Source organism: Dendropsophus ebraccatus, chromosome 10 (genome assembly GCF_027789765.1).
Source record: "Dendropsophus ebraccatus isolate aDenEbr1 chromosome 10, aDenEbr1.pat, whole genome shotgun sequence".
NCBI classification, from domain to species: domain Eukaryota; kingdom Metazoa; phylum Chordata; class Amphibia; order Anura; family Hylidae; genus Dendropsophus; species Dendropsophus ebraccatus.
Window position 1 is genome coordinate 19,589,087 of NC_091463.1, and position 27,228 is coordinate 19,616,314.

The following is a 27,228-nucleotide window of genomic DNA, read 5'->3' on the forward strand; positions in this document are numbered from 1 at the left end:
GTGGACACTGGGGGGCGGGGCCTGGTCGCATGCTTCTCCATGTCAGATATCTTATGGACCAAAACACCACAGAGCAGGGCAGCACAGCCTGGAGGAGGGAAGTCTGATATTAGTTCTATGAGGTACACTGGGAGCTGCTGTCAGTATATACAGTGAGTACACTTACTAATACTGTACACTGAGCAATTTTACTATAAAGTGGCCAACCCCTTTAAGGGGTTTCTGGATTCGAAAAACATTGCTGCGTTCTTCCATAAACTGCACCACCCTTGTCATCAGTTTGAATGTGATTTTCAGTTTTTTTGAAGTTAATAGAGCTAAATTGTAATACTGCACACAACCTGCAGACAGCAGTGGAGATGTTATTGCAACAACAAAAAAAGTGTTCTTTTCTAATCTTTGATAATCCCTTTAACCTTCTTCTGAAAGGAGCCCTAGGAGTAGGACCTTCCACTGCAGGCAATAACAGGCAGAGGTGGGACATCACTACAGCCAATGATTGGCTGAGCAGGAAGGTCCTTCTCCTAGTTCTTATTTCAGAAGCCGGTTGAAAGGAAAAGCATTAGGGGTCCAGTGATAGGTAAGTACAGGTTTTTATTTGTATGTTACCAGGGCACTATCTTATGTCTTTTAACAGTGCTGGAATACCACTTTAAGCACCAAAGGCCACTTTTAAAATCCGAATATGGCTTTCCTGAAGAAAAAGCCATTACAAAACATATTGACTCCCATTTGTCGTGCCTGCTTTGTCAGAATTTTGGTGCAACAACAATTTTAGTCTATGTTCACACAATGTGAGAGACCAGCCGTTCCGTGACCCCGGTCACGGAACGGCCGGTCTCTGCTCGGATCATCCCAGGTGGTACTGCAGTACTGGCCGGATGATCTTTTGGCCGCAGGGTCCTTATGCGGGCGCATCAGCGTGCACTCGCATCAGAGCTTCCCATAGCACACAGTGAAGCAAGCAAACAACTCAAACAACTCAACTCAAGCAAAATTCATTAAATTGCGGCCGCAGAAAACTGACATGTTAGTTATTTGAGGCGCCGCACGGGATCCCGGCTGGAGCGTATACTATGTGCATACGCTCCGGCTGGGATCCCATTGTAAATAAGGCATTGTTCGCACATAGTGTGAACATAGCCTTACTTTTAATAGTAGTCCGAAGTACAGCAGATTCCCACGTTTTAGGAATGGTGAAATTGGAGGGTAAGAGTTAAGTTTGCAAAGTAAACAGCGGAGGCCTCATATTATATTCTGTGTATTGGAAAATATTTCACAAGTGTGGGAAAAAATGTCCAGGTCCCTTAGGAGGAGCAGTAGAGGACACGTGATGAGGTATATAAAAGTGGAGGTCTTAGCCACAAACCTATTTGGACATTGTGGACTAGGTCTGAAAGACGCTATGTGCCTGTCACTACTACTCCTGCTGGGGATGGTATCTGGACTGTGTAGCAGTGATCAGTCATGTCCGGGTGAGTACTTTATACATCCCACCCCCATCAGCTCCGTATACTCGGGTAGTTCCTGAGCTTTTGATTAATCCTGTATGTCTATTGGTGAGTGGTCTTCATGTTATGTGCATTTGTACATTTCTGTGAACTGTTTTTTCACTGACAGAAGTAAAAGTTTTGGGGACTTGTGCATAGTCTACTCCATTTTCATAGGGATGTTCGCCAATACCTGAATGAAACTATACTGGAAAGTTAGAGCGGCCACATTGGAAACAAATAACCAACATTACATTGGTTTCCACAACTGCCAAATCTAACACCCTACGACTTCTTTCTATGGGGCTACATGAAAGACTTAGTATATCTGCCACCCCAGACACCATCTGAACTATGAGACACTGAAACAAGGATGCAGAACTGGACTACCACCTACACATCCGCCATGTCACCAATGGATGGCGCTGTATAGGTACAAAATAGTGTGACTGTTTGTGGTAATAAGTGTGTTACTTTCTCTCAGTTATGGATAATGGGGTAGATTTATTAACCCTTGTACAGAGAGATAGGGGAGCAGTTGCCCATAGCAACCAATAAAATTCTAGCTTTCACTTTTGAAAAAGCCCCTGTAAAATGGAATCTGATTGGTTGCTATGGGCAACTGTTCCATTGCACAAGGTTTGATAAATCTCCCTCATTGAGTCTAGAATTCAGCGCTGTCCTTGTGCTTATAGCTATTTCCTGCATTATTTTCTGATATTCCATCCAACATATTGAGAAGTACAGAAGTATGGGGTCAGGAGGTTAGACTTAGAAGTTTGCCATTGATAGAACAATCCAGTAATAGAAGGAACATGAAATATTTTCCCATAAAAAAGTAAATTTAGAAAAAAAAAAAAAAAAAACCTAAAATAAAAAGTCAGATGTACAGTATATCTCAAAGTTAGAGTCCTTCTGCCTCTGTGTATACTTATTCTCTGTTATATTGCACATACTGTACTCTATACACCAGCATTTACTTTATGGGGGGATTTACGAAGCGTACGCCAGGGAGAAGGTGCAGATTCGCCCCTTCTTCCTAGAGTACGCTTACTGTTTGCCCCACTCGCCGAGATTGCGGGGGCGTGATAAGATGGAGAGGAGGCGTGGCCTCCTCCCGAGCCTCATTTATTATTAATTACGCCTGCTTGCAGGCATGAATCATGACCAAAATCTACACCTGCTGGAAGCAGGTGTAGATTTAGTACACTGGGCGCACAGCCGGCTAGATTCACTAAGGGGCGTGCACATCTTAGTGAATCCTGCCAAAGAAAAGGGGGCGGGGCCTAATATAACACCAGCGTATTTGTATGCCCGTCTTTGTAAATCCCCCCCCCCCCAGTGTTCCGGCCGTGCCTTGTTATAGGGACGTGTACATTGATTTGATGGACCATGAAGCCCTGGATGCAATTTCTCCCGGTTTATAATCATTTCTGTGCCCTGTATAGGTTTGTTATGTAGAAAAACACATGGCAAAATGTATTTTTTTTTATATATTATTACATAAGGAACGATAGACAAATTCCTAATATACACTAATTATGGAAAATGCACATATAGTATTATTTCCCTCAATTTAGTAGATCAGGTAGGCTTCAATTTCTCAAAAAAAATATTAGGCCCTTATTTAGGCCCTATTCATATGTTTGCAATTACAGACAGAAAATAGGGACACTGTATATCAATGGCCCCATTCACACATCCATAAGTGTATACAGGTCCGTGTGGCGCCAAAAAAAAGGACCAGTCCACGGACTCACCAATAGACTTCTATAGGATCTGTATTTTTGCGGATGCTGCATTGCTAATGGATGGGGGGGAAAGCACAGTTCTCTTGGGACAAGCAGTAGGGGGACAAACAAAAAAGTGAAGGTAGAGGTGGTGTCTAGAAAACATTTCAGAACTTCTGGAAGCTCTGATAAAAGCGCCAAACTGACCCCCACCTCCCACCCCCCCCAAACGCACACTCACAGGTGACGTCTTCTTTGATCTGAGGAGTCACTTTCCTTTTCCTCTCCATCTGGCCCAGTCCATCATGACAATTTCTTGACAATTTCTTTCTTCCTTTTATCCCACCTATACGCTCCCAAACAGTAGTAATTCCAGTGTCTGGTGTTAAGTGCAGTAAATTGAGTAGGTATGTGAGTTGCCCCTGTTGTGACCCTATAAAGTAAAAATGCCCCCCACTGTGCCCCACATAGTAATAATGCCCAAGCTGTGCCCCACATAGTAATAATGCCCCTGCTGTGCCTCCATATAGTAATAATGCTCTCCACTGTGCCCCACATAGTAATAATGCCCCCTGCTGTGCCTCCATATAGTAATAATGCCCCCTGCTGTCCCCCCATATAGTCATAATACCCCTTGCTGTGCCCACATATAGTAGTAATGCCCCCTGCTGTGCCCCCATATAGTAATAATGTCCCCTGCTGTGTCCCCATATAGTAACAATGAGGGGGAGAGGCATTATTAAGCACAGTGAAGTCCAGCAGTAATAACGTCCCCTGCTGTGTCCCTGAGGTCCATCAGGGGGTGGGGTTCCTTAGCTGATTGGGTTTAGGGGCGCAGCTCTGAGTTGAGCCAGGTGAATGAGTGAGTGAGGTCGGGGGGGGGGGGGGGGGATCTCAGCGTTCTCAGTTTCCCAGGGCTGGATCCAGCTTATCCCAGCACTCGGTGAGGAGCAGCAGTGAGTTAGAAGGCAATCGGCTGATGTCTTCATGTTGTATGTATTTACAGGTGTATTATGTGTACATTGAACATTAATGTGAAGGGTTTTTTTCTACTAACAGAAGTGAAAGTTTTGGGGATTGGGGACTCGGACAAATTGTCGATTCTTAGAGGCTGCCCCGGTCATCCTGGTCCTCCAGGACACAAAGGAGAGGCTGGGACCCCAGGAGAAAAAGGTTGGTAGAAATAAAGGAACTATTGAACTCTATAGGTAATTTAAGAAGTGTCTCTACTGTAACCACCAATAAATATCCATAGATTACTGCTGAGTGTTTAATCATGACTCATAAAGCACATAAAATGACATATGTGTTATAGAATTGGTATATGTGGCAGCTATAGGTCACAGATCTCCTCCTTATTGCAGTAGATGATGGGAACCTGCACATGGATGTGGTGGTGTGAAGCTGAACCTGAAAGCAGCCATGTTTCTTTTTATCATTGTAAATAATTTTCTTCCAGGGCAAAGAGGATCTATGGGGGAGCCAGGAAAGGTCGGACCTTCAGGTGAAAAAGGTGAGTAGTAATAATATATGTAATAACAATAAAGCAAACTACAAATATTCTGTCCTGTCGGAGGAATATTCTTCAGGTCCTGTCTACTTTTTGGGACTTATCTTACCGTGACCCCTGAGATTTGGCATTAAACATATATATATATATATATATATATTATATATATATATATATATATATATATATATATATATATATATATACTATATTAGAACATCCAACCTTGGTTCAAATAAAAAAAAAAATATATAGGGTCAACCTCAACTTATCTACCTATAATAACCCCATAAATAATCCACAGAAAAAATCTAAATTAATTTTTATTAAAGCACAACAACCCGTAATTCCACAAAAAACATATACACACAGACAGGTTAAAAATAGAAGGAGTCAGGACAAAAATAATACACAATTGATCACAAAAAATTCTATCATGTGGCACAAAATAACCCAAATGATTATTTGCACTAGCTGAATTAGTGTTAACAATTGTATATTGCACTAAACCCCAGATAGCAGCAGATATTTATTGCACAAACTGAGAAATATATCACAACTACTGTATATTACATTCATAAAGAGTATATATAGCAGCACACAAATATTGCACAAAAAGTCCCAATAATGAATATATGTATCACATCCCTGTAAGGATGCAACCATGCATGTGCTCACTATATCCCTATCCCACATGTATCATCCTGCGAACGGATGATCTTCGGCGGAAAGTGCCGATTTGCGTATTTTTTATACGCGAATGGCCGATCTGCGAATAAAATATTCGCAAATCGGCACTTTCCACCAAGTACGCCAGGGGGGAGGAAAGGGGGCGTGTAGTGGGCGGAATGGAGGGCGCGGACTTAGAGTCCGCGCGATTTACCATCCGTTCCGCCCAAATATACTCCGAAAACCTACTCCAGTCCTCAGCTGGCGTAGGTTTTCGGCGGTGCGCACCAGCGCACAGGGGATTTATGTAGAGGCAGCCCGCCTCTACATAAATCTCCGTAGCGCCGGAGCTGCGGGGGCATTTTTAAGTCCGGCGTAAAAAAAACGCTGGACTTAATAAATGCCCCCCCATGTGTCCAAATGCCACACTACAGGGTTAGTGTTCCCCTCAAATAACCATCAGAAAAGTATGTAGGGATCAATACACTCACCCAATCTGAATGTCCTGACTCCTCCACTCCACACTCCAACGCGTTTCGCCACTGCTTTTACCAGGAGCGATGGAGTGGAGGAGTATGTTGTGCCTTATAAGGAGGAAACAAGTCTGGTGGCCAATTATGCAAAATATCCGGTGTCAACTTACCGGCGCGTCCATGAGCGCATGGTGAGCCGCCCGGACGCCATGCTCCTTCCAGTCTCCACCCACAGATCAGGCGTCATGACACTGTCACCAGGGGCGGGAGTGTCAGGAACACAGCATCCCCCATTTTATCATTGTAAATAATTTTCTTCCAGGGCAAAGAGGATCTATTGGGGAGCCAGGAAAGGCCGGACCTTCAGGTGAAAAAGGTGAGTAGTAATAATATATGTAATAACAATAAAGCAAACTACAAATATTCTGTCCTGTCGGAGGAATATTGTAATAACAATAACTAAAGCAAGTTTTTTTAAGTTCCAAGGAGATATGGGTCGCTGATTGGTTTGGTCCAAGGAGAGCAAATGCATCTCTACACTATGACGGCTCCACACAACAGGGTTAGGATATTGGAGTCAGATGTGTTGTGGATGGATTGAGCCCACAGGTCTGGAATGAGAAGGGCTCTTACTGTACATTGCAGCTTTAATAGAGATATTTTCTTCTTGTAGGAGAGAAGGGAGAAAATGGTGTGCCCAGGAGCCGAGATGGTGAGTTAGAACCAAACTTCGGCACCATCCTTCACTAACATCAATGGAACACAAAATAGAAGTAAAAATAAAATATAAAAATTTAAAATGTAAATTTTGATTTAAAGAAATGGACACCCCCCGCCCCCCATGCCCCTACGCGAGAGACTTCAAAAAGCATAATGCTAAATAAACCCGACAACATCCTGATGACGTTTCTCTATATATGTCTTCTAGTTGCCAGGAACTGTAAAGAAGTCCAGGATCAGGGGGCAGTGCTCAGTGACTGGTATACCATATACCCTGATGGCAGCCGACCCCTGAAGGTCCTGTGTGATATGGACACAGATGAGGGGGGATGGATTGTGAGTATATACAGCAGGTGTATGGGAAGTCACTATGGGGAGATTTTTTTTCTGGGAAATCTGGATCCATTGTGGCGATCTCTTTCTCTATCCTACTTTGGGTACAAATTTTTTATTTTTTTTTGCTATGAAATTTTGGAAATTTTTGGTTGTTAGAATAGTGGTAGCCTTGTAGATTATATCTTCTCGACCAGTTCTGTCCCTATCTATAGCACACAATGTGTAGTCGTTGCCTGATAATCTCTTATCTTTCCTTCAGGTAATACAGAGGCGTTGGGATGGGTCGGTGGACTTCTTCCGCACTTGGGATGCTTATAAGAAAGGGTTTGGAAGCCGCCTAAATGAGTTTTGGCTGGGGAATGATAATATTCATCAAATAACCTCAACAGGTAATAAAGAACCTGTGGATCGTTTCCATGTTGACTTTTCTAACTATTGCTGGACTAAGTACAAGGTTGAGGATTAAAGGACAACTCCGGCCAAAACTATTTTTTAATATGTTATTACTTATGGAAAGTTAGACAAATGTGTAATGTACATTATGGGAAATGCACATATACTGCTATTTCCCTTAATTTAGTAGATCATCGAATCTACAAATTCTCTGAAATATGGTGACATCACGAACCAGGGTGTAATTCCAATGGAGTGTCCAGCAGGGGGCGCACTATATATAGAAGTCAATGAGTACCATTGACTTCTATTGACTTCTATATATAGTGCGGCGGGATGATTAGAAATTGGAAGCTGGAAGGAGGGTGAGCGGAGGAGGGGGCAGCCGGCCCATAGAATAGTGTCTATGGAGCCGGCGAAAAGGCGCGCGGCCATGTGTGCGTACAGGCGATGGAATTCCGCAGAATTTATCCGCGAGAATTCCTCAGTGTGAACCCACCCTTACTCTCCACCCCTCCACGTGTACATCTCAGGTAAGGTCTGGTCATAATACCTGAGGGTCTGACCCAAATGTAAGAACCCATCCCCAAAAAGATATCACTTCTGCTGCAGGTAAGGTTGCATACAATGGTTTGCTTCTAGACAAAGGGTTGTGTAGTCTTCTCTATGATGTCTGAATGGGTTTTGGACTCTTCAAGATGTTTCCTGGTTATATCATTCTCCATATAGGAACATGGGAGTTACGTGTCGATATACAAGATTTTGAAGGTAAAAAGGAATTTGCCAAGTATGCAAGCTTCAAAGTCTTGGATGAATCTAAGAAATATAAATTAACAATTGGAGCCTATCAGGAAGGAACTGCAGGTGAGAGGCGATCTAGCCAAAATGACAGACCTAACTCCATCTATACATGTGAGGCAGGATCTGGCAAGAAAGTCTGGTGGGAAAGTCTGGTGCGATAAGTCTTAGTGAAATGAGAAGCCTGTGGACAGGCTAGGCATTGTAGTACTGCCATGGCCCAGGCGCTGTATACAGATGTTATGGCAGCTGGTGAGCTCTGGTGTCTGGGGGAGCTTTGTCAAGGTAGCCAGGAGTGGTAATACCTACCCCCTGGACACACGGCAGCGGACCTTGGTAGAACGGTAGTGAGGGGTGAGGGGGCAGTGAAAGGTGACAGAGTCCAGCACTTAACCAGAGTTGTAGCTTTATTGGTAGTGACTTTAATGCAATAAACAATACTTTAGGTAGAGGTGAAGAAGTAGAATAAGACTGGGTGTAGCGAGGATAGTGTAGGGGCCGCGTGGGGCCCTTCTCTAATTACTGTAGTACTAGTGCACTAATCCTTGTACTCACGCATATTATATATATATATATATATATATATATATATATATATATACAGGGCCCTATTTGCCACTAGGCACCCAAAAACATCTCCCCCTATCCCTATTAGTGATGTTCTGGGGTTACTTTCCTGCATTGAGCCCCCACAGATCTATGTATTCTGATCTCCCACAAAGCCTCCAGTGTATAATGCACCTAGGACCCAACTACAACAGCTGCAGGCACTACAACTCCCAGAACAGTCTGCAGCCCTCAGGATATGCTGGGAGTTGTAGTACAATCCTCTGATAACTGCCACTGTAGACAGATGTATTGCTGGACTTTAAGGGCTGATGGTTGTGACCCACAGATTGCAGCCACAGGAGCTTCTGCACACAGTGATTTATCACAGGTTTGTCCTCTCAGATACTACAACTCCCAGCATACCCTGAGAGCTGTATAAATGTAGTGATTTGTCACAGATACAGATGAATCCAGGAAAGGAGCGGGTCAGCATGTCATGTCTCACTGGTTCTATATTGGTGGCCCCAGGTGCCCCAGTCCGACACTGCCCAGTAGCGGTCCCCAAACTAAGACGTCCCCGGTCTCCTTCCTTCCTCTATCATGTCTGTTTGATGAGAACAGCGGGCATCAAGCAGAGCGGCACCCAAGTGCCAGAGTATATACCATGCATGTAACCATGCGCCTCAGCATGCAAAGTGCCTAGGGCAGCAAGAACATATATATATTTACTGTGGTATATATGACCCCCTTCTGCTCGGAGACCGCCAGGTAAGGTAGCAAAATTCTCACGTCTCTGTCTCTGAGCATAGCTAACTCCTTAAAATTCCCCAAGGTAGTCGAGCATAGTTAGTAGGATACTTCAGCTCTTTGTCCTATTGGGGATCAGTCACTTTTCCTTTTCTTTAGGCAGTGACTGTCCTGATAGACAAGGGTTCACCCAACTCATGATTATCCCACTTCTAAGGGTCTACCACTGCATACTATAGTCTCGGTCTCTTTTAAACTAGAGCTCCTCTCACCATCCTGACTGGATCAGAACTCCTCCAAAACAGAAAACCCCTATCCTATGTAGGCCTGTGTCACAGGATAGAGGAGAGTAGAGAGTGTGTAGTGTAGAGTGTCTGCACCTGTGATTGGTCAGTATAACAGTTATGATGCGTTTACACAGAGAGATTTATCTGACAGATTTTTGAAGCCAAAGCCAGGAACAGACTATATACAGAGATCAGGTCATAAAGGATAGACTGAGATTTCACCTCTTTTCAAATCCATTCCTGGCTTTGGCTTTCAAAATCTGTCAGATAAATCTGTCTGTGTAAACACACCATCGGGCTAAACCTTTACGTACTACAGCTGTGCACAGCGGGGAAGAGTGAGACACCTAGTGGTTGGAGTGGGAATTGCAGCTCCCAGCTCTTGGTGTGACACCTGACAGAGACACTTTTACAGAGGCGGTAAATAACTTAGTGACACTTGACAGATCACGGGCGCAGCTTTGGCTACAGCTTATAGGCCATCAAATTGTGCACTGATAACTAGCTGGATTGTCCCTGTCCTCTTGAGTCACAGCCCCATACTATCAGAGAGGCTTTGAACTGTGCCCTGATGGCCCCCCATTTTCCCCATTGTCCATCACCGATGGTGTGCAGTGTTTCCAGTAGAATAACATTGTATTGTATTACAAACTGTTGTGATATTTGCTGTCTCTGCTATTTTGCAGGAGATTCCATGGGAGGTCTAAACAATAGCAAATTTAGTACTAAAGATGAAGACAATGACATTCATGCTGACAGCTGTTCCCTGATGTTTAAAGGTGGCTGGTGGTATAGCAGCTGTCACTGGGCTAACCTTAATGGATTATACCACTTGGGGGCGCACACATCCCATGCAGATGGCATCAACTGGTATACTGCGAGAGGACATAACTACTCATACAAGCATGTGGAGATGAAGATCAGGGCGGTATAGAAAGAGATGGAGGAGTATGACAGAAATGGGAGGATTTTCAAATCTTTAGGGTTGACTGCTTATGCTTGACCTGCTTAATTCAAGATTATCATTACAGCGTCTGGACCTTCAGCTCCAGGCCTGCACAGATACATAAGTCTACAGGGGCCACACAGATACATAATACTACAGGGGCCACACAGATACATAATACTACAGGGGCCGCACAGATACATAATACTACAGGGGCCGCACAGATACATAATGCTACAGGGGCCGCACAGATACATAATACTACAGGGGCCCCACAGATACATAATACTACAGGGGCCGCACAGATACATAATACTACAGGGGCCGCACAGATACATAATACTACAGGGGCCGCACAGATACATAATACTACAGGGGCCGCACAGATACATAATACTACAGGGGCCGCACAGATACATAAGTCTACAGGGGCCTCACAGGTATATAATACTACAGGGGCGACACAGATACTTAATACTACAGGGACCGCACAGATACATAAGTCTACAGGGGCCACACAGATACATAATACTACAGGGGCCACACAGATACATAAGTATACAGGGGCCGCACAGGTACATAAGTATACAGGGGCCGCACAGGTACATAAGTATACAGGGGCCACACAGATACATAAGTCTACAGGGGCCGCACAGATACATAAGTCTACAGGGGCCACACAGATACATAATACTACAGGGGCTGCACAGATACATAAGTCTACAGGGGCCACACAGATACATAATACTACAGGGGCCACACAGATACATAAGTCTACAGGGGCCACAAAGATACATAAGTCTACAGGGGCCGCACAGATACATAAGTCTACAGGGGCCACACAGATACATAATACTACAGGGGCCGCACAGATACATAAGTCTACAGGGGCCACACAGATACATAATACTACAGGGGCCACACAGATACATAAGTATACAGGGGCCGCACAGCTACATAAGTCTGCAGGGGCCACACAGGTACATAAGTCTACAGGGGCAACACAGGTACATAAGTCTACAGGGGCCGCACAGATACATAATACTACAGGGGCCGCACAGATACATAATACTACAGGGGCCGCACAGATACATAATACTACAGGGGCCGCACAGATACATAATACTACAGGGGCCGCACAGATACATAATACTACAGGGACCGCACAGATACATAAGTCTACAGGGGCCTCACAGGTATATAATACTACAGGGGCGACACAGATACTTAATACTACAGGGACCGCACAGATACATAAGTCTACAGGGGCCACACAGATACATAATACTACAGGGGCCACACAGATACATAAGTATACAGGGGCCGCACAGGTACATAAGTATACAGGGGCCACACAGATACATAAGTCTACAGGGGCCGCACAGATACATAAGTCTACAGGGGAGACACAGATACATAATACTACAGGGGCTGCACAGATACATAAGTCTACAGGGGCCACACAGATACATAATACTACAGGGGCCACACAGATACATAAGTATACAGGGGCCACAAAGATACATAAGTCTACAGGGGCCGCACAGATACATAAGTCTACAGGGGCCACACAGATACATAATACTACAGGGGCTGCACAGATACATAAGTCTACAGGGGCCACACAGATACATAATACTACAGGGGCCACACAGATACATAAGTATACAGGGGCCGCACAGCTACATAAGTCTGCAGGGGCCACACAGGTACATAAGTCTACAGGGGCAACACAGGTACATAAGTCTACAGGGGCCACACAGATACATAATACTACAGGGGCTGCACAGATACATAAGTCTACAGGGGCCACACAGATACATAATACTACAGGGGCCACACAGATACATAAGTCTACAGGGGCCACAAAGATACATAAGTCTACAGGGGCCGCACAGATACATAAGTCTACAGGGGCCACACAGATACATAATACTACAGGGGCTGCACAGATACATAAGTCTACAGGGGCCACACAGATACATAATACTACAGGGGCCACACAGATACATAAGTATACAGGGGCCGCACAGCTACATAAGTCTGCAGGGGCCACACAGGTACATAAGTCTACAGGGGCAACACAGGTACATAAGTCTACAGGGGCCGCACAGATACATAATACTACAGGGGCCGCACAGATACATAATACTACAGGGGCCGCACAGATACATAATACTACAGGGGCCGCACAGATACATAATACTACAGGGGCCGCACAGATACATAATACTACAGGGGCCGCACAGATACATAATACTACAGGGACCGCACAGATACATAAGTCTACAGGGGCCTCACAGGTATATAATACTACAGGGGCGACACAGATACTTAATACTACAGGGACCGCACAGATACATAAGTCTACAGGGGCCACACAGATACATAATACTACAGGGGCCACACAGATACATAAGTATACAGGGGCCGCACAGGTACATAAGTATACAGGGGCCACACAGATACATAAGTCTACAGGGGCCGCACAGATACATAAGTCTACAGGGGCCACACAGATACATAATACTACAGGGGCTGCACAGATACATAAGTCTACAGGGGCCACACAGATACATAATACTACAGGGGCCACACAGATACATAAGTATACAGGGGCCACAAAGATACATAAGTCTACAGGGGCCGCACAGATACATAAGTCTACAGGGGCCACACAGATACATAATACTACAGGGGCTGCACAGATACATAAGTCTACAGGGGCCACACAGATACATAATACTACAGGGGCCACACAGATACATAAGTATACAGGGGCCGCACAGCTACATAAGTCTGCAGGGGCCACACAGGTACATAAGTCTACAGGGGCAACACAGGTACATAAGTCTACAGGGGCCGCACAGATACATAATACTACAGGGGCCGCACAGATACATAATACTACAGGGGCCGCACAGATACATAAGTCTACAGGGGCCACACAGATACATAAGTCTACAGGTTACATAATGCAACCAACAATTATTTACCTAAATGGTTAATTTATGCCCCACTAACATATTACCTAAAATTCAATATTGCACATAATCACAACAAGTAGGTGTAAGCTAAGATATGTAATAGTACCCTTAGTGCCCACTCATGTGTAGAAATTAGAAAAAATATATAAACTTTATTACATGTGCTACAAATAATTAAAAACACTTTGTAATGTGTGTTATTTAAGTGAATGGCCCCCTTCCCGTGTTCCCCCCACGCCGGAAGTGTGCTGCATTATACTTACGCAATCGCTGTTGACCCTGACCACCATCTTGGGTCGAACATATCATCTTCAGAAGGCCGGCCGGACACTCCGCCAATCGGGGCTGAGCAGCTCATGACGCGCCAGAGGGGGGCCGGCATGAGGGAGGGCTGAAGCGGTCCGGCCAGCCTCCTGAAGATGACACGATCGACCCAAGATGGCGGCCGAGTTCGACAGTAATGCGGTGAGTATAATGCACCACACTTCCAGGGTGGGGGGAACACGGGAAGGGGGCCATTCACTTAAATAACACACATTACAAAGTTGTATAACTATGTAATGTGTGTTATTTAGTGAATAAATGTTAAACGCCGCACTACCCCTTTAAATAAGATTATATAAAGTAAAGCAGATGAAACAACTGAATCAAAACCAATGGTCACACAATAATAATCCAAAATATTCGACAAGTGAGCCGACTAATCTTGTCCATACAGACCAACCCCACGCATTCTGCTATGTCTCCATGGCTTTCTCAAGGGTATATCTTTTATATACCCTTGAGAAAGCTATGGGGACATAGCGGAACGCTATTAGGCTTAAAGGGGTTTTCCAGAATTAGCTTAACTGGGGATGAACACCTTATCACGCTTTATGTGTTATCTCCTGCTCTGGTGGAAGCTTTGCAATCTTCTTTCAGTCAGGATTGCGGAGAACTGAGGGAGATGCTGCCCTTATAGGAAGACCACACCCCAGACATAACATATAAGAGTGACGGTCTGAGCTTCAGATTCATTTACAACGTACAGATGGGACTGTACAGTACTTCTTATTGAAGCTGCCATGTACCTGTCACTACTACTCCTGCTGGGGACGGTGTCCAGACTGTGTAGCGGTGATCAGTCATGTCCGGGTGAGTACTTCATGTATACATATATATGTCACCCCACTCTATCCTGCTTATAGCAGTCATCAGCTCCATATATCGGGGGTTTGACTCCCCTGGTATTGCTATTGGTGAGTGGTCTGAATGCTATACTCAAGTCTCTTACATGTTTGCAGAAGTGAAAGTTTTGGGGATTGGGGACTCGGACAAATTGTCGATTCTTAGAGGCTGCCCCGGTCATCCTGGACCTCCAGGACACAAAGGAGAGGCTGGGACCCCAGGAGAAAAAGGTTGGTAGAAACTAAATAACTGATAAGTTGATAAGTATCTGTACAATATTGCCGTATATTTAATCATGACTTTTAAAGGGGTATATAGATCTGTAATTTACTTCTATTTATAAGTCTTCCAGTACATATCAGCTGCTGTATGTCCTGCAGGAAGTGGTGTATTTTTCTCAGTCTGACACAGTGCTCTCTGCTGCCACCTCTGTCCGTGTCAGGAACTGTCCAGAGCAGGAGAGGTTTTCTATCGGGATTTGCTACTCTTCTGAACAGTGGCAGCAAAGAGCACTGTGTCAGGCTGGGGAAAAAAACACCACTTGCTGCACGACATACAGCAGCTGATAAGTACTGAAAGACGAGAAACTTTTTAATAGAAGTAAATTACAAATCTCTGGCACTTTCTGACACCAGTTGATTTTAAGTAAGAACCTATAAAGGACCTAATCTTTCCCTACGTTCTCTATGTATGTCACTGTATATGATTTTTTTTTTTCCAGGACAAAGGGGATCTATGGGGGAGCCAGGAAAGGTCGGACCTTCAGGTGAAAAAGGTGAGCAAAAAAATCTATAATAATATATGTAACAAGAAGCACTCATATGGCATACAAATACAAAAAAGCTATTAAAGGGGTTATCCAGCGCTACAAAAACATGGCCACTTTTCTCCCTCTCTTGTCTCCACTTCAGGTGTGGTTTGCAATTAAGCTCCATTTACTTCAATGGAACTGAGTTTGAGACCCCACCCAATCTGGAGACAAGAGAGGGGGGAAAGTGGCCATGTTTTTGTAGCGCTGGATAATCCCCTTAAGGATACGTTCACACTTACCGGATCCGCAGCGTATTTTCCGCAGCAGATCCGCAGCAGATTTCATTTAAATAACTGAACACAGCAACAAATCTGCACCATCAAATCTGCTGCGGATCTGCTGCAGATCTGCTGCGTATCCTGTAGGTGTGAACGCACCCTAAAGGGGTTATCCAGCGCTACACAAAAATAGCCACCTTCTTCCAGAGACAGCCCCTCTCTTGTCTCCAGATTGGGTGGGGTTTTGTAAGGGCCCTTTTACACAGAAAGATTATCTGACAGATTATCTGCCAAAGATTTGAAGCCAAAACCAGGAACAGACTATAAACAGAGATCAGGTCATACAGGAAAGCCTGAAATTTCTCCTCTTTTCAAATCCAGTCCTGGCTTTGGCTTCAAATCTTTGGCAGATAATCTGTCAGACAATCTTTCTGTGTAAAAGGGCCCTAATGCTGCGTTTACACGAAACGATAATTGGCCTGATCGTATGATTAACAATGTCGGAGTAACGATTAGCGCTTAGACGGTACGATATATCGTACGGAAAAATCATTTTGCGATCGTTTTGCGATCGCGCGCCTGCCGCCCGGCCCCCCGCTCGCAGCCCGGCCCCCCACTCATCCGCAGCCCCCTGCGCCGGCTCGATCGCCACCCCCGCCGCTCTCATCGCCGCCGCTGCTCCTGTCGCAAACCTCCCCCGCCCCCCCCCCCCCCGCCGCTCTGATCGCCATTTGCCGCTCCGATCGACCCCCGCCGCCGCAGCTCCGATTGCCAACCCCCCGCCGCCGTCGCCGCCGCCGCTCCGATCGCCCCCGCCGCTCCAATCGCCCCCGCCGGCTCGCAGTCATACGTTACCTGCTCCGCGCAGCTGTTCTTCAGACATTCCCGACTCCGCTCTTCAGTGCACTGATTGGCTGAAGAGGAGCCGTTTGAAATTCACGGCTCCCCTCTTCAGCCAATCAGTGCACTGAAGAGCGGAGTCGGGGATGTCTGAAGACCTGCTGCGCGGAGCAGGTAACGTATGACCGTGGGCCGGCGGGGGTGACCGGAGTGGCGTCAGCGGGTGGCGATCGGAGCGGCGTCGGCGACGAGAGTGGCAGGGGTGGCGATCAAGCCGGCGCAGGGGGCTGCGGATGAGCGGGGGGGCCGGGCAGCGGGCGGGGCTGCGGGCGACCGGACTATCGCGCGACGACTGTTTACACGGAACGATCTGCGATTTTTTTGCGAACGACAAACGACGATTTGATGACATGTTGAAAGATCAAAACGAACGAATGATCGTTCGCTGTGTTTACACGTACAATTATCGTTCGAATTCGATCGTTATCGCGCAAATTCGCACGATAATTGTTACGTGTAAACACACCATAACTCATTTTCATTGAAGTGAATAAAGCTTAATTGCAAACCACACCTGAACTGGAGACAAAAATCATGCTGTCTCTGGAAGAAAGTGGCCATGTTTTTGTAGCGCTGGAAAACCCCTTTAGGGTACAAACACACACACCGTATACACAGCGTATTTACTGCTGCAATACGCAGCAAATACGCAGCAAATACGCAGCAGATTAGATCTAAATAACTGAACACAGCATCAAATGTGCTGCGTATACGGTGTGTGTTTTGTACCCTTAAAGGAGTACTACGGCAATTTACTTTTTACGCTTAATTAACACACATTACAAAATTATATAACTTTGTAATGTGTGTCAATAAGCTATCTGGCCCTGCCCCCCCCCCTTTCCCGACCCTGGAAGTTAAATATAGTATACATACCAAATAACTGTCGACCCCGTCCTCTTCTCCCGGGCGCCATCTTGGGTCGATGTCGTCACAGCAGGGGGTGGTCCTGGTCTCCTTCCTCTTCGCTGTCTTCCACAGCAGTAAATGGGAGAGAAAAGGGCTGCTGGTGCACTTGCGCACCGGCAGCCTTTTCATAGGCTGGAGCGCATCACATAACTTCCAGCTTGCTCAGCCCTGATTGGCTGAGACCAGCAGTCTTTTCTCTCCCCTTCACTGCTCGGCAACCCAGAAGTGAGGGAGATCCGAGGACGGCGGACGTAGATGAAGGGGGCACATGGGAGATTCAACCGGCGATCGTCAACGGAGGGATAGTAAATATATCAGCTGTGCGTGTCTGTGGGTTTTTTTGGGGTGGGGGGGGGGCGGAGTACTCCTTTAAGTTGATGGGAAATACCAGGAGGTCTCTATATTGCAGCCACCAATAAATATCTATACAATAGTGATGTATATTAAATTATGACTCAATCAAGTATCTCCACATAAATGGTCATATGTATCATAGAGATGGTATATGCGGCTGCTATGGGTCACAGATTGTCTCCTCCCTATTATAATCGATGATGAGAACCTGCACAGGGATGGGATGTAAAGCAGCCATCATTCTGTGCTATGGGGCCCACTGACATCATTGTATACAAATCATTTTTTCCAGGAGAAAGGGGATCTTTAGGGGAGCCAGGAAAGGCCGGACCTCCAGGTGAAAAAGGTAAACCTATAATAAAATGTGTATGGGTGGGAATTTGTAGCTCAGTTCCATTAAAGTGAGGGGAGCTGAATTGTAATACCACACATAACCTGAAGACAGGAGTGGTGCTGGGTTTTTTGGGGTTTTTTTTTTGCAAGAGAGTAGCTCTGTTTTTTCTAATTGTGGATAAACCCCTTTAACCAAAAGACATATATACTCTATATTCTCTATATTTGCCTGTTTGTTTCTTTATTTAAAGAGAAACGACCAACTATTCAAGTTTGTAGGAAGAGTAAGGTAGTCCCTACACTGTACTAGTAACCTTCAAAAATATCTTAGAATATGTAAATATTTATTACATTTAATTGTAAAAAGTAAAAATATTTTACACATAATAGCAGCACAGCAAGGAAAGGGTTACACTAAGCTGAGATGAGAGGGAAGCCTTGATTTACCTTTCAGGGACAGTGAATATCCTCTGGAGAACAGTCACAACTTGCAATTACACACTCTGTTTCCTCACAGAGTATATGCTAAGCTCTGTCCTTCACCTTGTGTTTTGTCTTGCCGTGTCTGTTACCAGAGACAGAATTTCCCTAACAACAGGCAGTGAGCAGCAGAACGTGTATAGGAGATACACCTAGTGACCAAGACTTTGGAGCAGTTTTTTTCTGGGGAAAGAATACTTTTTGACAAATGAAGTGATTAACAGAAACATTAAAGAAGTCTGGTGAAAATTTTTATTAAAGTACTTTATTACCAAATAGCTACTACCAAAAGTTATACAAATCACCAATATACACTTATTACGGGAAATGCACATAAAGTGTTTTTCCCTGCACTTACTACTGCATCAAGGCTTCACTTCCTGGATAACATGGTGATGTCACTTCCTGGATAACATGGTGATGTCACTTCCTGGATAAAATGGTGATGTCACTTCCTGGATAACATGGTGGTGTCACAATCCGACACCCAGAGCTGTGCGGGCTGTGGCTGCTGGGGAGGATGATGGCAGGGGGACACTGAGGGACACTGAGCATCCCCCTGCCGTCATCCTCTCCAGCAGCCACAGCCCGCACAGCTCTGGGAGTCTGGTTGTGACATCACCATGTTATCCAGGAAGTGACATCACCATGTTATCCAGGAAGTCACATCCCCATTTTATCCAGGAAGTGACATCACCATGTTATCCAGGAAGTGACATCACCATGTTATCCAGGAAGTGAGGCCTTGATGCAGTAGTAAGTGCAGGGAAAAAAGCACTTTATAAGCATTTATAAGCATAAGTGTATATTGGGGATTTGTATAACAATACTTTAATAAACATTTTCACCAGACTTCTCCTTTAAGAATCACATAGGCGATATCACTGAGAAAATGTCAATGTTTCTTTCCAGCTACTATTTAAGTATGATGTAAGTATAATTGTTAGTATAATTGTATATATTGTATTGTATTTTTTTTCTTGTAGGAGAGAAAGGAGAAAGTGGTCTTACTGAGGGAGGATATGGTAAGTTTGAGTTTCTAAGTGAGGACTGAACTCCTTAAAGGGGTACTCCAGCATTCTGACAAGAAACAGAAAAGTAGGCTGAAGGGTCATTGCACACAAAGCAGCAGTATTACACCAATCCTACATCCTAAAGGTTATACTTCCCTTCACCTCAGTGCAGCAGCCCATGTGTGTATTAGATCAGTGCTTCTCAAACTGTGAGGCGGGTCTCACCAGTGAGGCGCCTCCTAATTGTTGGTGAGGCCCAGCTGAGGAGCTAGTTTTCACGAAAGTGACTATAATCTGCACAGTCCTTTTGCTGTTTGCAAAAATCTCCATTTTAGCAACATTATTAATTATAGTGCTTGAAAAGCACTATATTGTAATCCGTATTCTTCTTCTTCTTCTTCTTCTTCTTCCGTTTCTTCTTCCAGCCATTTTTCTGCGCGTAATACAGCCCGAACCGCTTTGTGCACACACTCCGTTCAAACTGCGTTTCGAAGCCCTCGGCGGTGTGTGGTGTGCTATCTATTTTTCGTTTCGATCGGATTTGTTGTTTTTAAGAAATTTACGTTAAACGACCCCAAATTTCCCATAGAAAATAATGGCCCATTGCAAATAATGGCCACACTCTAACCGCTGACAGCCAATCACAGCACATATGCAAATAGCTGAAATATAGCAGCCAATAGGAACTCTAAGGTCTCGTCATGCAATGTATCACACCATCCACAGTCACATGTCCACTATTGGCCAATAGAAGATGTAATATATGGAAGGTCCTTAACGATTTTGTCTCCCCAACATGAGTAAGATTGTCATGGTAACCGAGCAATGATCTTTACCATTATAAGTACTCAGATCGCTCTTAAAGGGACCCAGGTCACCCTTAAAGGAACGCAAGTCGCTCTTAAAGGGACCCAAGTCTCTCTTAAAGGGACGGGAGCCATGTCGCTCTTAAAGGGACCCAAGTTGCTCTTAAAGGGACGGGAGCCATGTCGCTCTTAAAGGGACCCAAGTCGTTCTTAAAGGTACCCAAGTCGCTCTTAAAGTGGCGGGACCCAAGTCGCTCTTAAAGGGACGGGACCCAAGTCGCTCTTAAAGGGTCCCATGTAGCTCTTAAAGGGATCCAAGTCGCTCTTAAAGGGACGGGACCCAAGTTGCTCTTAAACGGACGGGACACTCCAAAAGGTATGGGACCCATGTCGCTCTTAAAGAGACCCATGTCGCTAGAGCGACCTGGGTCCCTTTAAGAGCGGCCCGGGTCCCTTTTAAGAGCGACCTGGGTCCTTTTAAGAGCGAAATATGTCCCTTCAAGAGCGACCAAGGTCCCTTTAAGAGCGGCCCGGGTCCCTTTTAAGAGCGACCTGGGTCCCTTTAAGAGCAAAATATGTTCCTTTAAGAGCGACCAAGGTCCCTTTAAGAGCGAAATTGGTCCCTTTAAGAGCAACCTGGGTCCCTTCTAGAGCAAAATATGTCCCTTTAAGAGCGACCTGGGTCCCTTTAAGAGCAAAATATGTTCCTTTAAGAGCGACCTGGGTCCCTTTAAGAGCAAAATTGGTCCCTTTAAGAGCGAAATTGGTCCCTTTAAGAGCAACCTGGGTCCCTTCTAGAGCAAAATATGTCCCTTTAAGAGCGACCTGGGTCCCTTTAAGAGCAAAATATGTTCCTTTAAGAGCGAAATATGTCCCTTTAAGAGCGACCTGGGTCCCTTTAAGAGCGAAATATGTCGCTTTAAGAGCAAAATGGGTCCTTTTAAGAGCAACCTGGGTCCCTTTAAGAGTGATCTGGGTCCCTTTAAGAGCAAAATGGGTCCCTTTAACCTCTTAAGGACATATGACGTACCGGTACGTCATATGTCCGCACTAGCACTTCAAAGCGGGGCCGCGCGGCGGCCCCGCTTTGAAGTGCCGCGATCCCGGGTGCCGCGAGTAGCCCGGGACCGCTGCTATTAGCGGGCACGGTCTGATCGCCGTGCCCGCTAATTAGCTAATCGGAGGCAGCTGTCAAAGTTGACAGCTGCCTCCGATTACCGGAGGCAACGTTTCCCTGGTGTCTAGTGGGGGAGATCGCTCCTCCGGGACCTTGTCCCGGAGGAGCGATCTCCGTTACTGATGCCGGCCGGGGACGCGTCCAAGATGGCGCCGTCCTCGGCTCGGCACTCGTTCGTGCCAAACGAGTGCCGATCTCATGGATCTCTGCAGCATATCTATGCTGCAGAGATCTCAATGAGAGATCCAAGTGTATATACTAGAAGTCCCCTAGGGGGGCTTCTAGTATATGTGTAAAAAAAAAAAAAAAAGTGTTGTCTATAGTAAAAAGCCCCCTCCCCTAATAAAAGTCTGAATCACCCCCCTTTTCCCAGGTTTTAAATAAAAGTAAACAAATAAATAAATAAATAAACATGTTTGCTATCGCCGCGTGCGTAATCGCCCGAACTATTAATTAATCACATTCCTGATCTCGTACGGTAAACGGCGTCAGCACAAAAAAATCCCAAAGTGCAAAATTGCGCATTTTTGGTCGCATCAAATCCAGAAAAAATGTAATAAAAAGCGATCAAAAAGACGTATATGGGCAATCAAGGTACCGATAGAAAGAACATATCATGGCGCAAAAAATGACACCTGACACAGCCCCATAGACCAAAGGATAAAAGCGCTATAAGCCTGGGAATGGAGCGATTTTAAGGAACGTATATTGGTTAACAATGGTTTGAATTTTTTACAGGCCATCAGATACAATATAAGTTATACATGTTATATATCGTTTTAATCGTAACAACTTGAGGAACATGCATAACAAGTCAGTTTTACCCCAGGGCGAATGGCGTAAAAACACATTTCCCCCAAATAAAAGAAATGCGGTTTTTTTTTTTCAATTTCACCACACTTTGAATTTTTTTCTGGTTTCGCAGTGTACTTTATGCAAAAATTCAGCCTGTAATTGCAAAGTACAATTAGTGTCGCAAAAAATAAGGGCTCATGTGGGTTTCTAGGTGGAAAAATGCAAGTGCTATGGCCTTTTAAACACAAGGAGGAAAAACCGAAAACGTAAAAACGAAAATGGGCCATGTCCTTAAAGGGTTAAGATTTTGAAGAAATAGGGGTGCACAGCAGGAGTATTTGGTGCTAATTACGGACGGATGTTTTCATCCAAAAATAGTCCAATAGAAAGAAATCCGAAGCACTCGTTTTTTGTAAATGCAAAAGTGTTCATACATTTATTGACAGCGTGCAGGAGAGAAGCCAGGAAAATAACAATGCTTTCATTAGCAAACAATAAATAGAATGTAAAGCGACTGTGGACGTTTCGGTCCTATCCAGGACCTTTTTCAACGTCGCTGCGAAGGAAAAATAAGTACGTAAGTAACCAAATATATACAAAATATGTACAAAATATATACAAAATATACAAAATAGTAGACAGTAAATATGTGTGTAAGTTATGTCATGGAGTGGAATACATAGGGAGATTCGTAGTGAAGTTGCCGTGGTGATATCTCAAGTGAGATCCTGAGAGATCATAAAATCTGTGTATATTCTGTGGTAAGAGTATAGTAAGTACACTGGATGTAAAATGAGATGGTGTGTGACATAATGTATACAAACCAAACACCTGGTATATGGTGCTGTATCCAGTACAGTACAGATATTACAGTATGTGACATATATGTCAGTACGAGTATCATAGGTACCGATTCAGTAGTCATGCATTGACTCCATAGCTTATTGACATATATGTGACCCATGCCTATACATTATTGTACAATTTTCTGCTCCAAGTATACCATGTTCAATGCATGACTACTGAATCGGTACCTATGATACTCGTACTGACATATATGTCACATACTGTAATATCTGTACTGTACTGGATACAGCACCATATACCAGGTGTTTGGTTTGTATACATTATGTCACACACCATCTCATTTTACATCCAGTGTACTTACTATACTCTTACCACAGAATATACACAGATTTTATGATCTCTCAGGATCTCACTTGAGATATCACCACGGCAACTTCACTACGAATCTCCCTATGTATTCCACTCCATGACATAACTTACACACATATTTACTGTCTACTATTTTGTATATTTTGTATATATTTTGTACATATTTTGTATATATTTGGTTACTTACGTACTTATTTTTCCTTCGCAGCGACGTTGAAAAAGGTCCTGGATAGGACCGAAACGTCCACAGTCGCTTTACATTCTATTTATTGTTTGCTAATGAAAGCATTGTTATTTTCCTGGCTTCTCTCCTGCACGCTGTCAATAAATGTATGAACACTTTTGCATTTACAAAAAACGAGTGCTTCGGATTTCTTTCTATTGGACTTAAAGGGTTAAGAGCGACCTGGGTCCCTTTAAGAGCAAAATGGGTCCCTTTAAGAGCGACCTGGGTCCCTTTAAGAGCGACCTGGGTCCCTTTAAGAGCAAAATGGGTCCCTTTAAGAGCGATCTGGGTCCCTTTAAGAGCGACCTGGGTCCCTTTAAGAGCAAAATGGGTCCCTTTAAGAGCGATCTGGGTCCCTTTAAGAGCGAAATATGTCCCTTTAAGAGCAAAATATGTCCTTTTAAGAGCGACCTGGGCCCCTTTAAGAGCGAAATATTTCCCTTTAAGAGCAAAATATGTCCCTTTAAGAGCAACCTGGGTCCCTTTAAGAGCGAAATATGTCGCTTTAAGAGCAAAATGGGTCCTTTTAAGAGCGACCTGGGTCTCTTTAAGACCGACCTGGGTCCCTTTAAGAGCAATCTGGGTCCCTTTAAGAGCGAAATATGTCCCTTTAAAAGCAAAATGGGTCCTTTTAAGAGCGACCTGGGTCCCTTTAAGAGCAAAATTGGTCCCTTTAAGAGCTAAATTGGTCCCTTTAAGAGTGAAATTGGTCCATTTAAGAGCGACCTGGGTCCCTTTAAGAGCGAAATATGTCCCTTCAAGAGCGAAATATGTCCCTTTAAGAGCGACCTGGGTCCCTTTAAGAGCGACCTGGGTTCCTTTAAGAGCGAAATATGTCCCTTTTAGAGCGAAATATGTCCCTTTAAGAGCAAAATGGGTCCTTTTAAGAGCGAACTGGGTCCCTTTAAGAGTGAAATTGGTCCCTTTAAGAGCGATCTGGGTCCCTTTAAGAGCGAAATGGGTCCCTTTAAGAGCGAAATGGGTCCCTTTAAGAGCGACCTGGGTCCCTTTAAAAGCCATTTGGGTCCCTTTAAGTGCAACGGGGGCCCTTTTAGAGTGAAATTGGTCCCTTTAAGAGTGATCTGGGTCCCTTTAAGAGGGAAATGGGTTCCATTAAGAGAGACCTGGGTCCCTTTAAGAGCGACCTGGGTACCTTTAAGAGCGACCTGGGACCCTTTAAGAGTGACCTAGGTACCTTTAAGAGCGACCTGGGTCCCTTTAAGAGCGACCTGGGTTCCGTTAAGAGTGACCTGGGTCCCTTCAAGAGCGAAGGGACCCACGTTGCTCTTAAAGTGACCCAGGTCGCTCCTAAAGGGACCCATGTCGCTCTTAAAGGGACGGGAGCCAAGTTGCTCTTAAAGGGATGGGACCCAAGTCGCTCTTAAAGGGACGACACCCAGGATTAAAGTTAAATGGAAGTCACTGGTAAAGGGGCGCTCTTTTCAAGCACTATGTATTTCCCTGGAAATGCAAATCTAGTTTATTTTGTACTTGCTTTATTAGTATATAGAGCTTGGGAGACGGGTGAAAGCTAGCCCTAGCATTATTTTCAGCTTTTAAATGGACTTTCACCACAGATAGTAAAGCCCAGGCACCCTCTTGGTCAGTCTGGTGAGGCCCAGGCATTGCCTTGGTTTGTTGGGTGAGGCTCCAGTAGAAAAGGTTTGAGAAGCACTGTATTAGACTACAATTCCCATCATGCAATACTAACATCTATTCCAGGCAGCTCACTCTTGCACACTTCATATTGTGCCCCTCACTGATAAACCTCTCACATCAGTTCCTATTTGTGGTCCCGACCATTCTCTGTCCTTTAGTCTCACGTAACACATAGTGCTAGAGCACTGTGTCAGACTGGGAAGAATACACCACTTCCTGCAGGACATACAGCAGCTGATAAGTATTGGAAGACTTGAGATTTTTTTATTTTTTAATAGAAGTAAATTACAAATCTCTAGTAAATTACAAATCTCTTTTACCAGTTGGTTTAAAAGAAAGCATTTTTTTGCTGGACTACTGGTCTGTCTGTGTGTTAGGATATGCAGGGTCCCCCAGAGGGCACTTTATAGCCACTCTCCATTCTGAATAATATCCTGTCATCTATGGAGGTTAACAAAACACAGTAATCACTGAGCTCAGGGAGATCAGTGAAAAAAATCCAATGAAGTACTCAAGGGTCTCCATTAACATATTGCACCCTATAATTTTACATATGCAAAAAAAGGGGTCCGTGGAGGTTTTCCTTCCCTGGAGGGACATCTGGCTATTACCGTGTTTGGAGACTGTGGCTCCACAGACCCCTCTTTTGCATCTCTGGGGATTGTCTATTAACTCATAATTCTCTAAAAGTGGATTTGCTCATTATCCTTATAAGTCAGACAACATCATTCCTATATATGTCCCCTAGCTGCCAGGAACTGCAAAGAAGTCCAGGATCAGGGGGCAGCGCTCAGTGACTGGTACACCATATACCCCGATGGCAGCCGACCCCTGAAGGTCCTGTGTGATATGGACACAGATGAGGGGGGATGGATTGTGAGTATATACAGCATGTGTATGGGAAGTCACTATCCTCTTCTCCAGAATGGGATAAAGTTTTTGTTTAGTGGGACTCCATATTTATACTATACTATACTATATTTATACTCCATACTATAATTCCATATTTTCCTATGGATTTAGATAAAATATTTTTGTTATTAGATTTTATCCCAGATAGAGGTTGCTGTTTTTTTTTAGGTTATATTGGCTGGACCATTATAATCCACAATGAGAGAAGGCATTGCCCCCAATGCTGAACACACGCCATGTTCTCTTCCTTAGGTAATACAGAGGCGTTGGGATGGGTCGGTGGACTTCTTCCGCACTTGGGATGCTTATAAGAAAGGGTTTGGAAGTCGGCTGAATGAGTTTTGGCTGGGGAATGATAATATTCATCAAATAACCTCAACAGGTAATAATTCTTTGGATCATTTCCTATCCACTCCACTGATGGACCCAGTACACAGTGTGGTGCCCCACCACTGGTGTTTTTTTTCTTTGCACCTGTCCAAAAGTTCTCAGGTTAAGTGGTGGATGAAGTATGCAGTATCCCCACTAGGTGTCAGTATTTCTTATGTATGTATATGTATACTATTACACAGCTGAAAGCGGCACTATCAGCAGGTTCTTCCCAGAGAAACTGCTGATATGCCGTAGTAGGTATGTATGTCAGTAATACATAGCCAC

The 27,228-nt window shown here is 44.5% G+C and overlaps 2 protein-coding genes across 3 annotated transcripts in view; both read left to right on the plus strand.

Moving 5' to 3' along the window:
• Positions 1-1,393: 1,393 nt before the first annotated feature.
• On the plus strand, positions 1,394-10,853 carry LOC138766055 (ficolin-1-like). 2 transcript variants are annotated; one of them, XM_069943372.1, is made up of 9 exons: positions 1,394-1,475; positions 4,280-4,393; positions 4,680-4,733; positions 6,195-6,248; positions 6,546-6,584; positions 6,801-6,928; positions 7,188-7,317; positions 8,051-8,185; positions 10,389-10,853. In XM_069943372.1, the coding sequence occupies exons 1-9, from the start codon at positions 1,406-1,408 to the stop codon at positions 10,634-10,636; spliced, it is 972 nt and encodes a 323-aa protein (XP_069799473.1). In that variant the 5' UTR covers positions 1,394-1,405; the 3' UTR covers positions 10,637-10,853. The 2 variants fall into 2 exon arrangements, with proteins under 2 accessions (XP_069799473.1, XP_069799474.1); XM_069943373.1 differs by lacking the exon at positions 1,394-1,475 and adding an exon at positions 2,184-2,254.
• A 3,586-nt stretch (positions 10,854-14,439) lies between these two features.
• Positions 14,440-27,228, plus strand: part of LOC138766054 (ficolin-1-like) — a 15,188-nt gene continuing 2,399 nt past the window's right edge. The window contains exons 1-7 of the mRNA XM_069943371.1: positions 14,440-14,769; positions 14,919-15,032; positions 15,524-15,577; positions 18,287-18,340; positions 19,794-19,832; positions 26,408-26,535; positions 26,824-26,953. Of these exons, the coding sequence (XP_069799472.1) occupies positions 14,700-14,769; positions 14,919-15,032; positions 15,524-15,577; positions 18,287-18,340; positions 19,794-19,832; positions 26,408-26,535; positions 26,824-26,953 (589 nt within the window). The 5' untranslated portion in view covers positions 14,440-14,699. The remainder of the gene's footprint in view (positions 14,770-14,918; positions 15,033-15,523; positions 15,578-18,286; positions 18,341-19,793; positions 19,833-26,407; positions 26,536-26,823; positions 26,954-27,228) is intronic.

Excerpts from the sequence above, each read along its gene's own strand:
- LOC138766055 (XM_069943372.1), top strand. The coding sequence starts at position 1,406 with ATGTGCCTGTCACTACTACTCCTGCTGGGGATGGTATCTGGACTGTGT. Across the intron at positions 4,394-4,679 it reads TGGGACCCCAGGAGAAAAAG|GGCAAAGAGGATCTATGGGG; the intron begins GTTGGTAGAAAT and ends ATTTTCTTCCAG. Across the intron at positions 6,929-7,187 it reads CAGATGAGGGGGGATGGATT|GTAATACAGAGGCGTTGGGA; the intron begins GTGAGTATATAC and ends TCTTTCCTTCAG.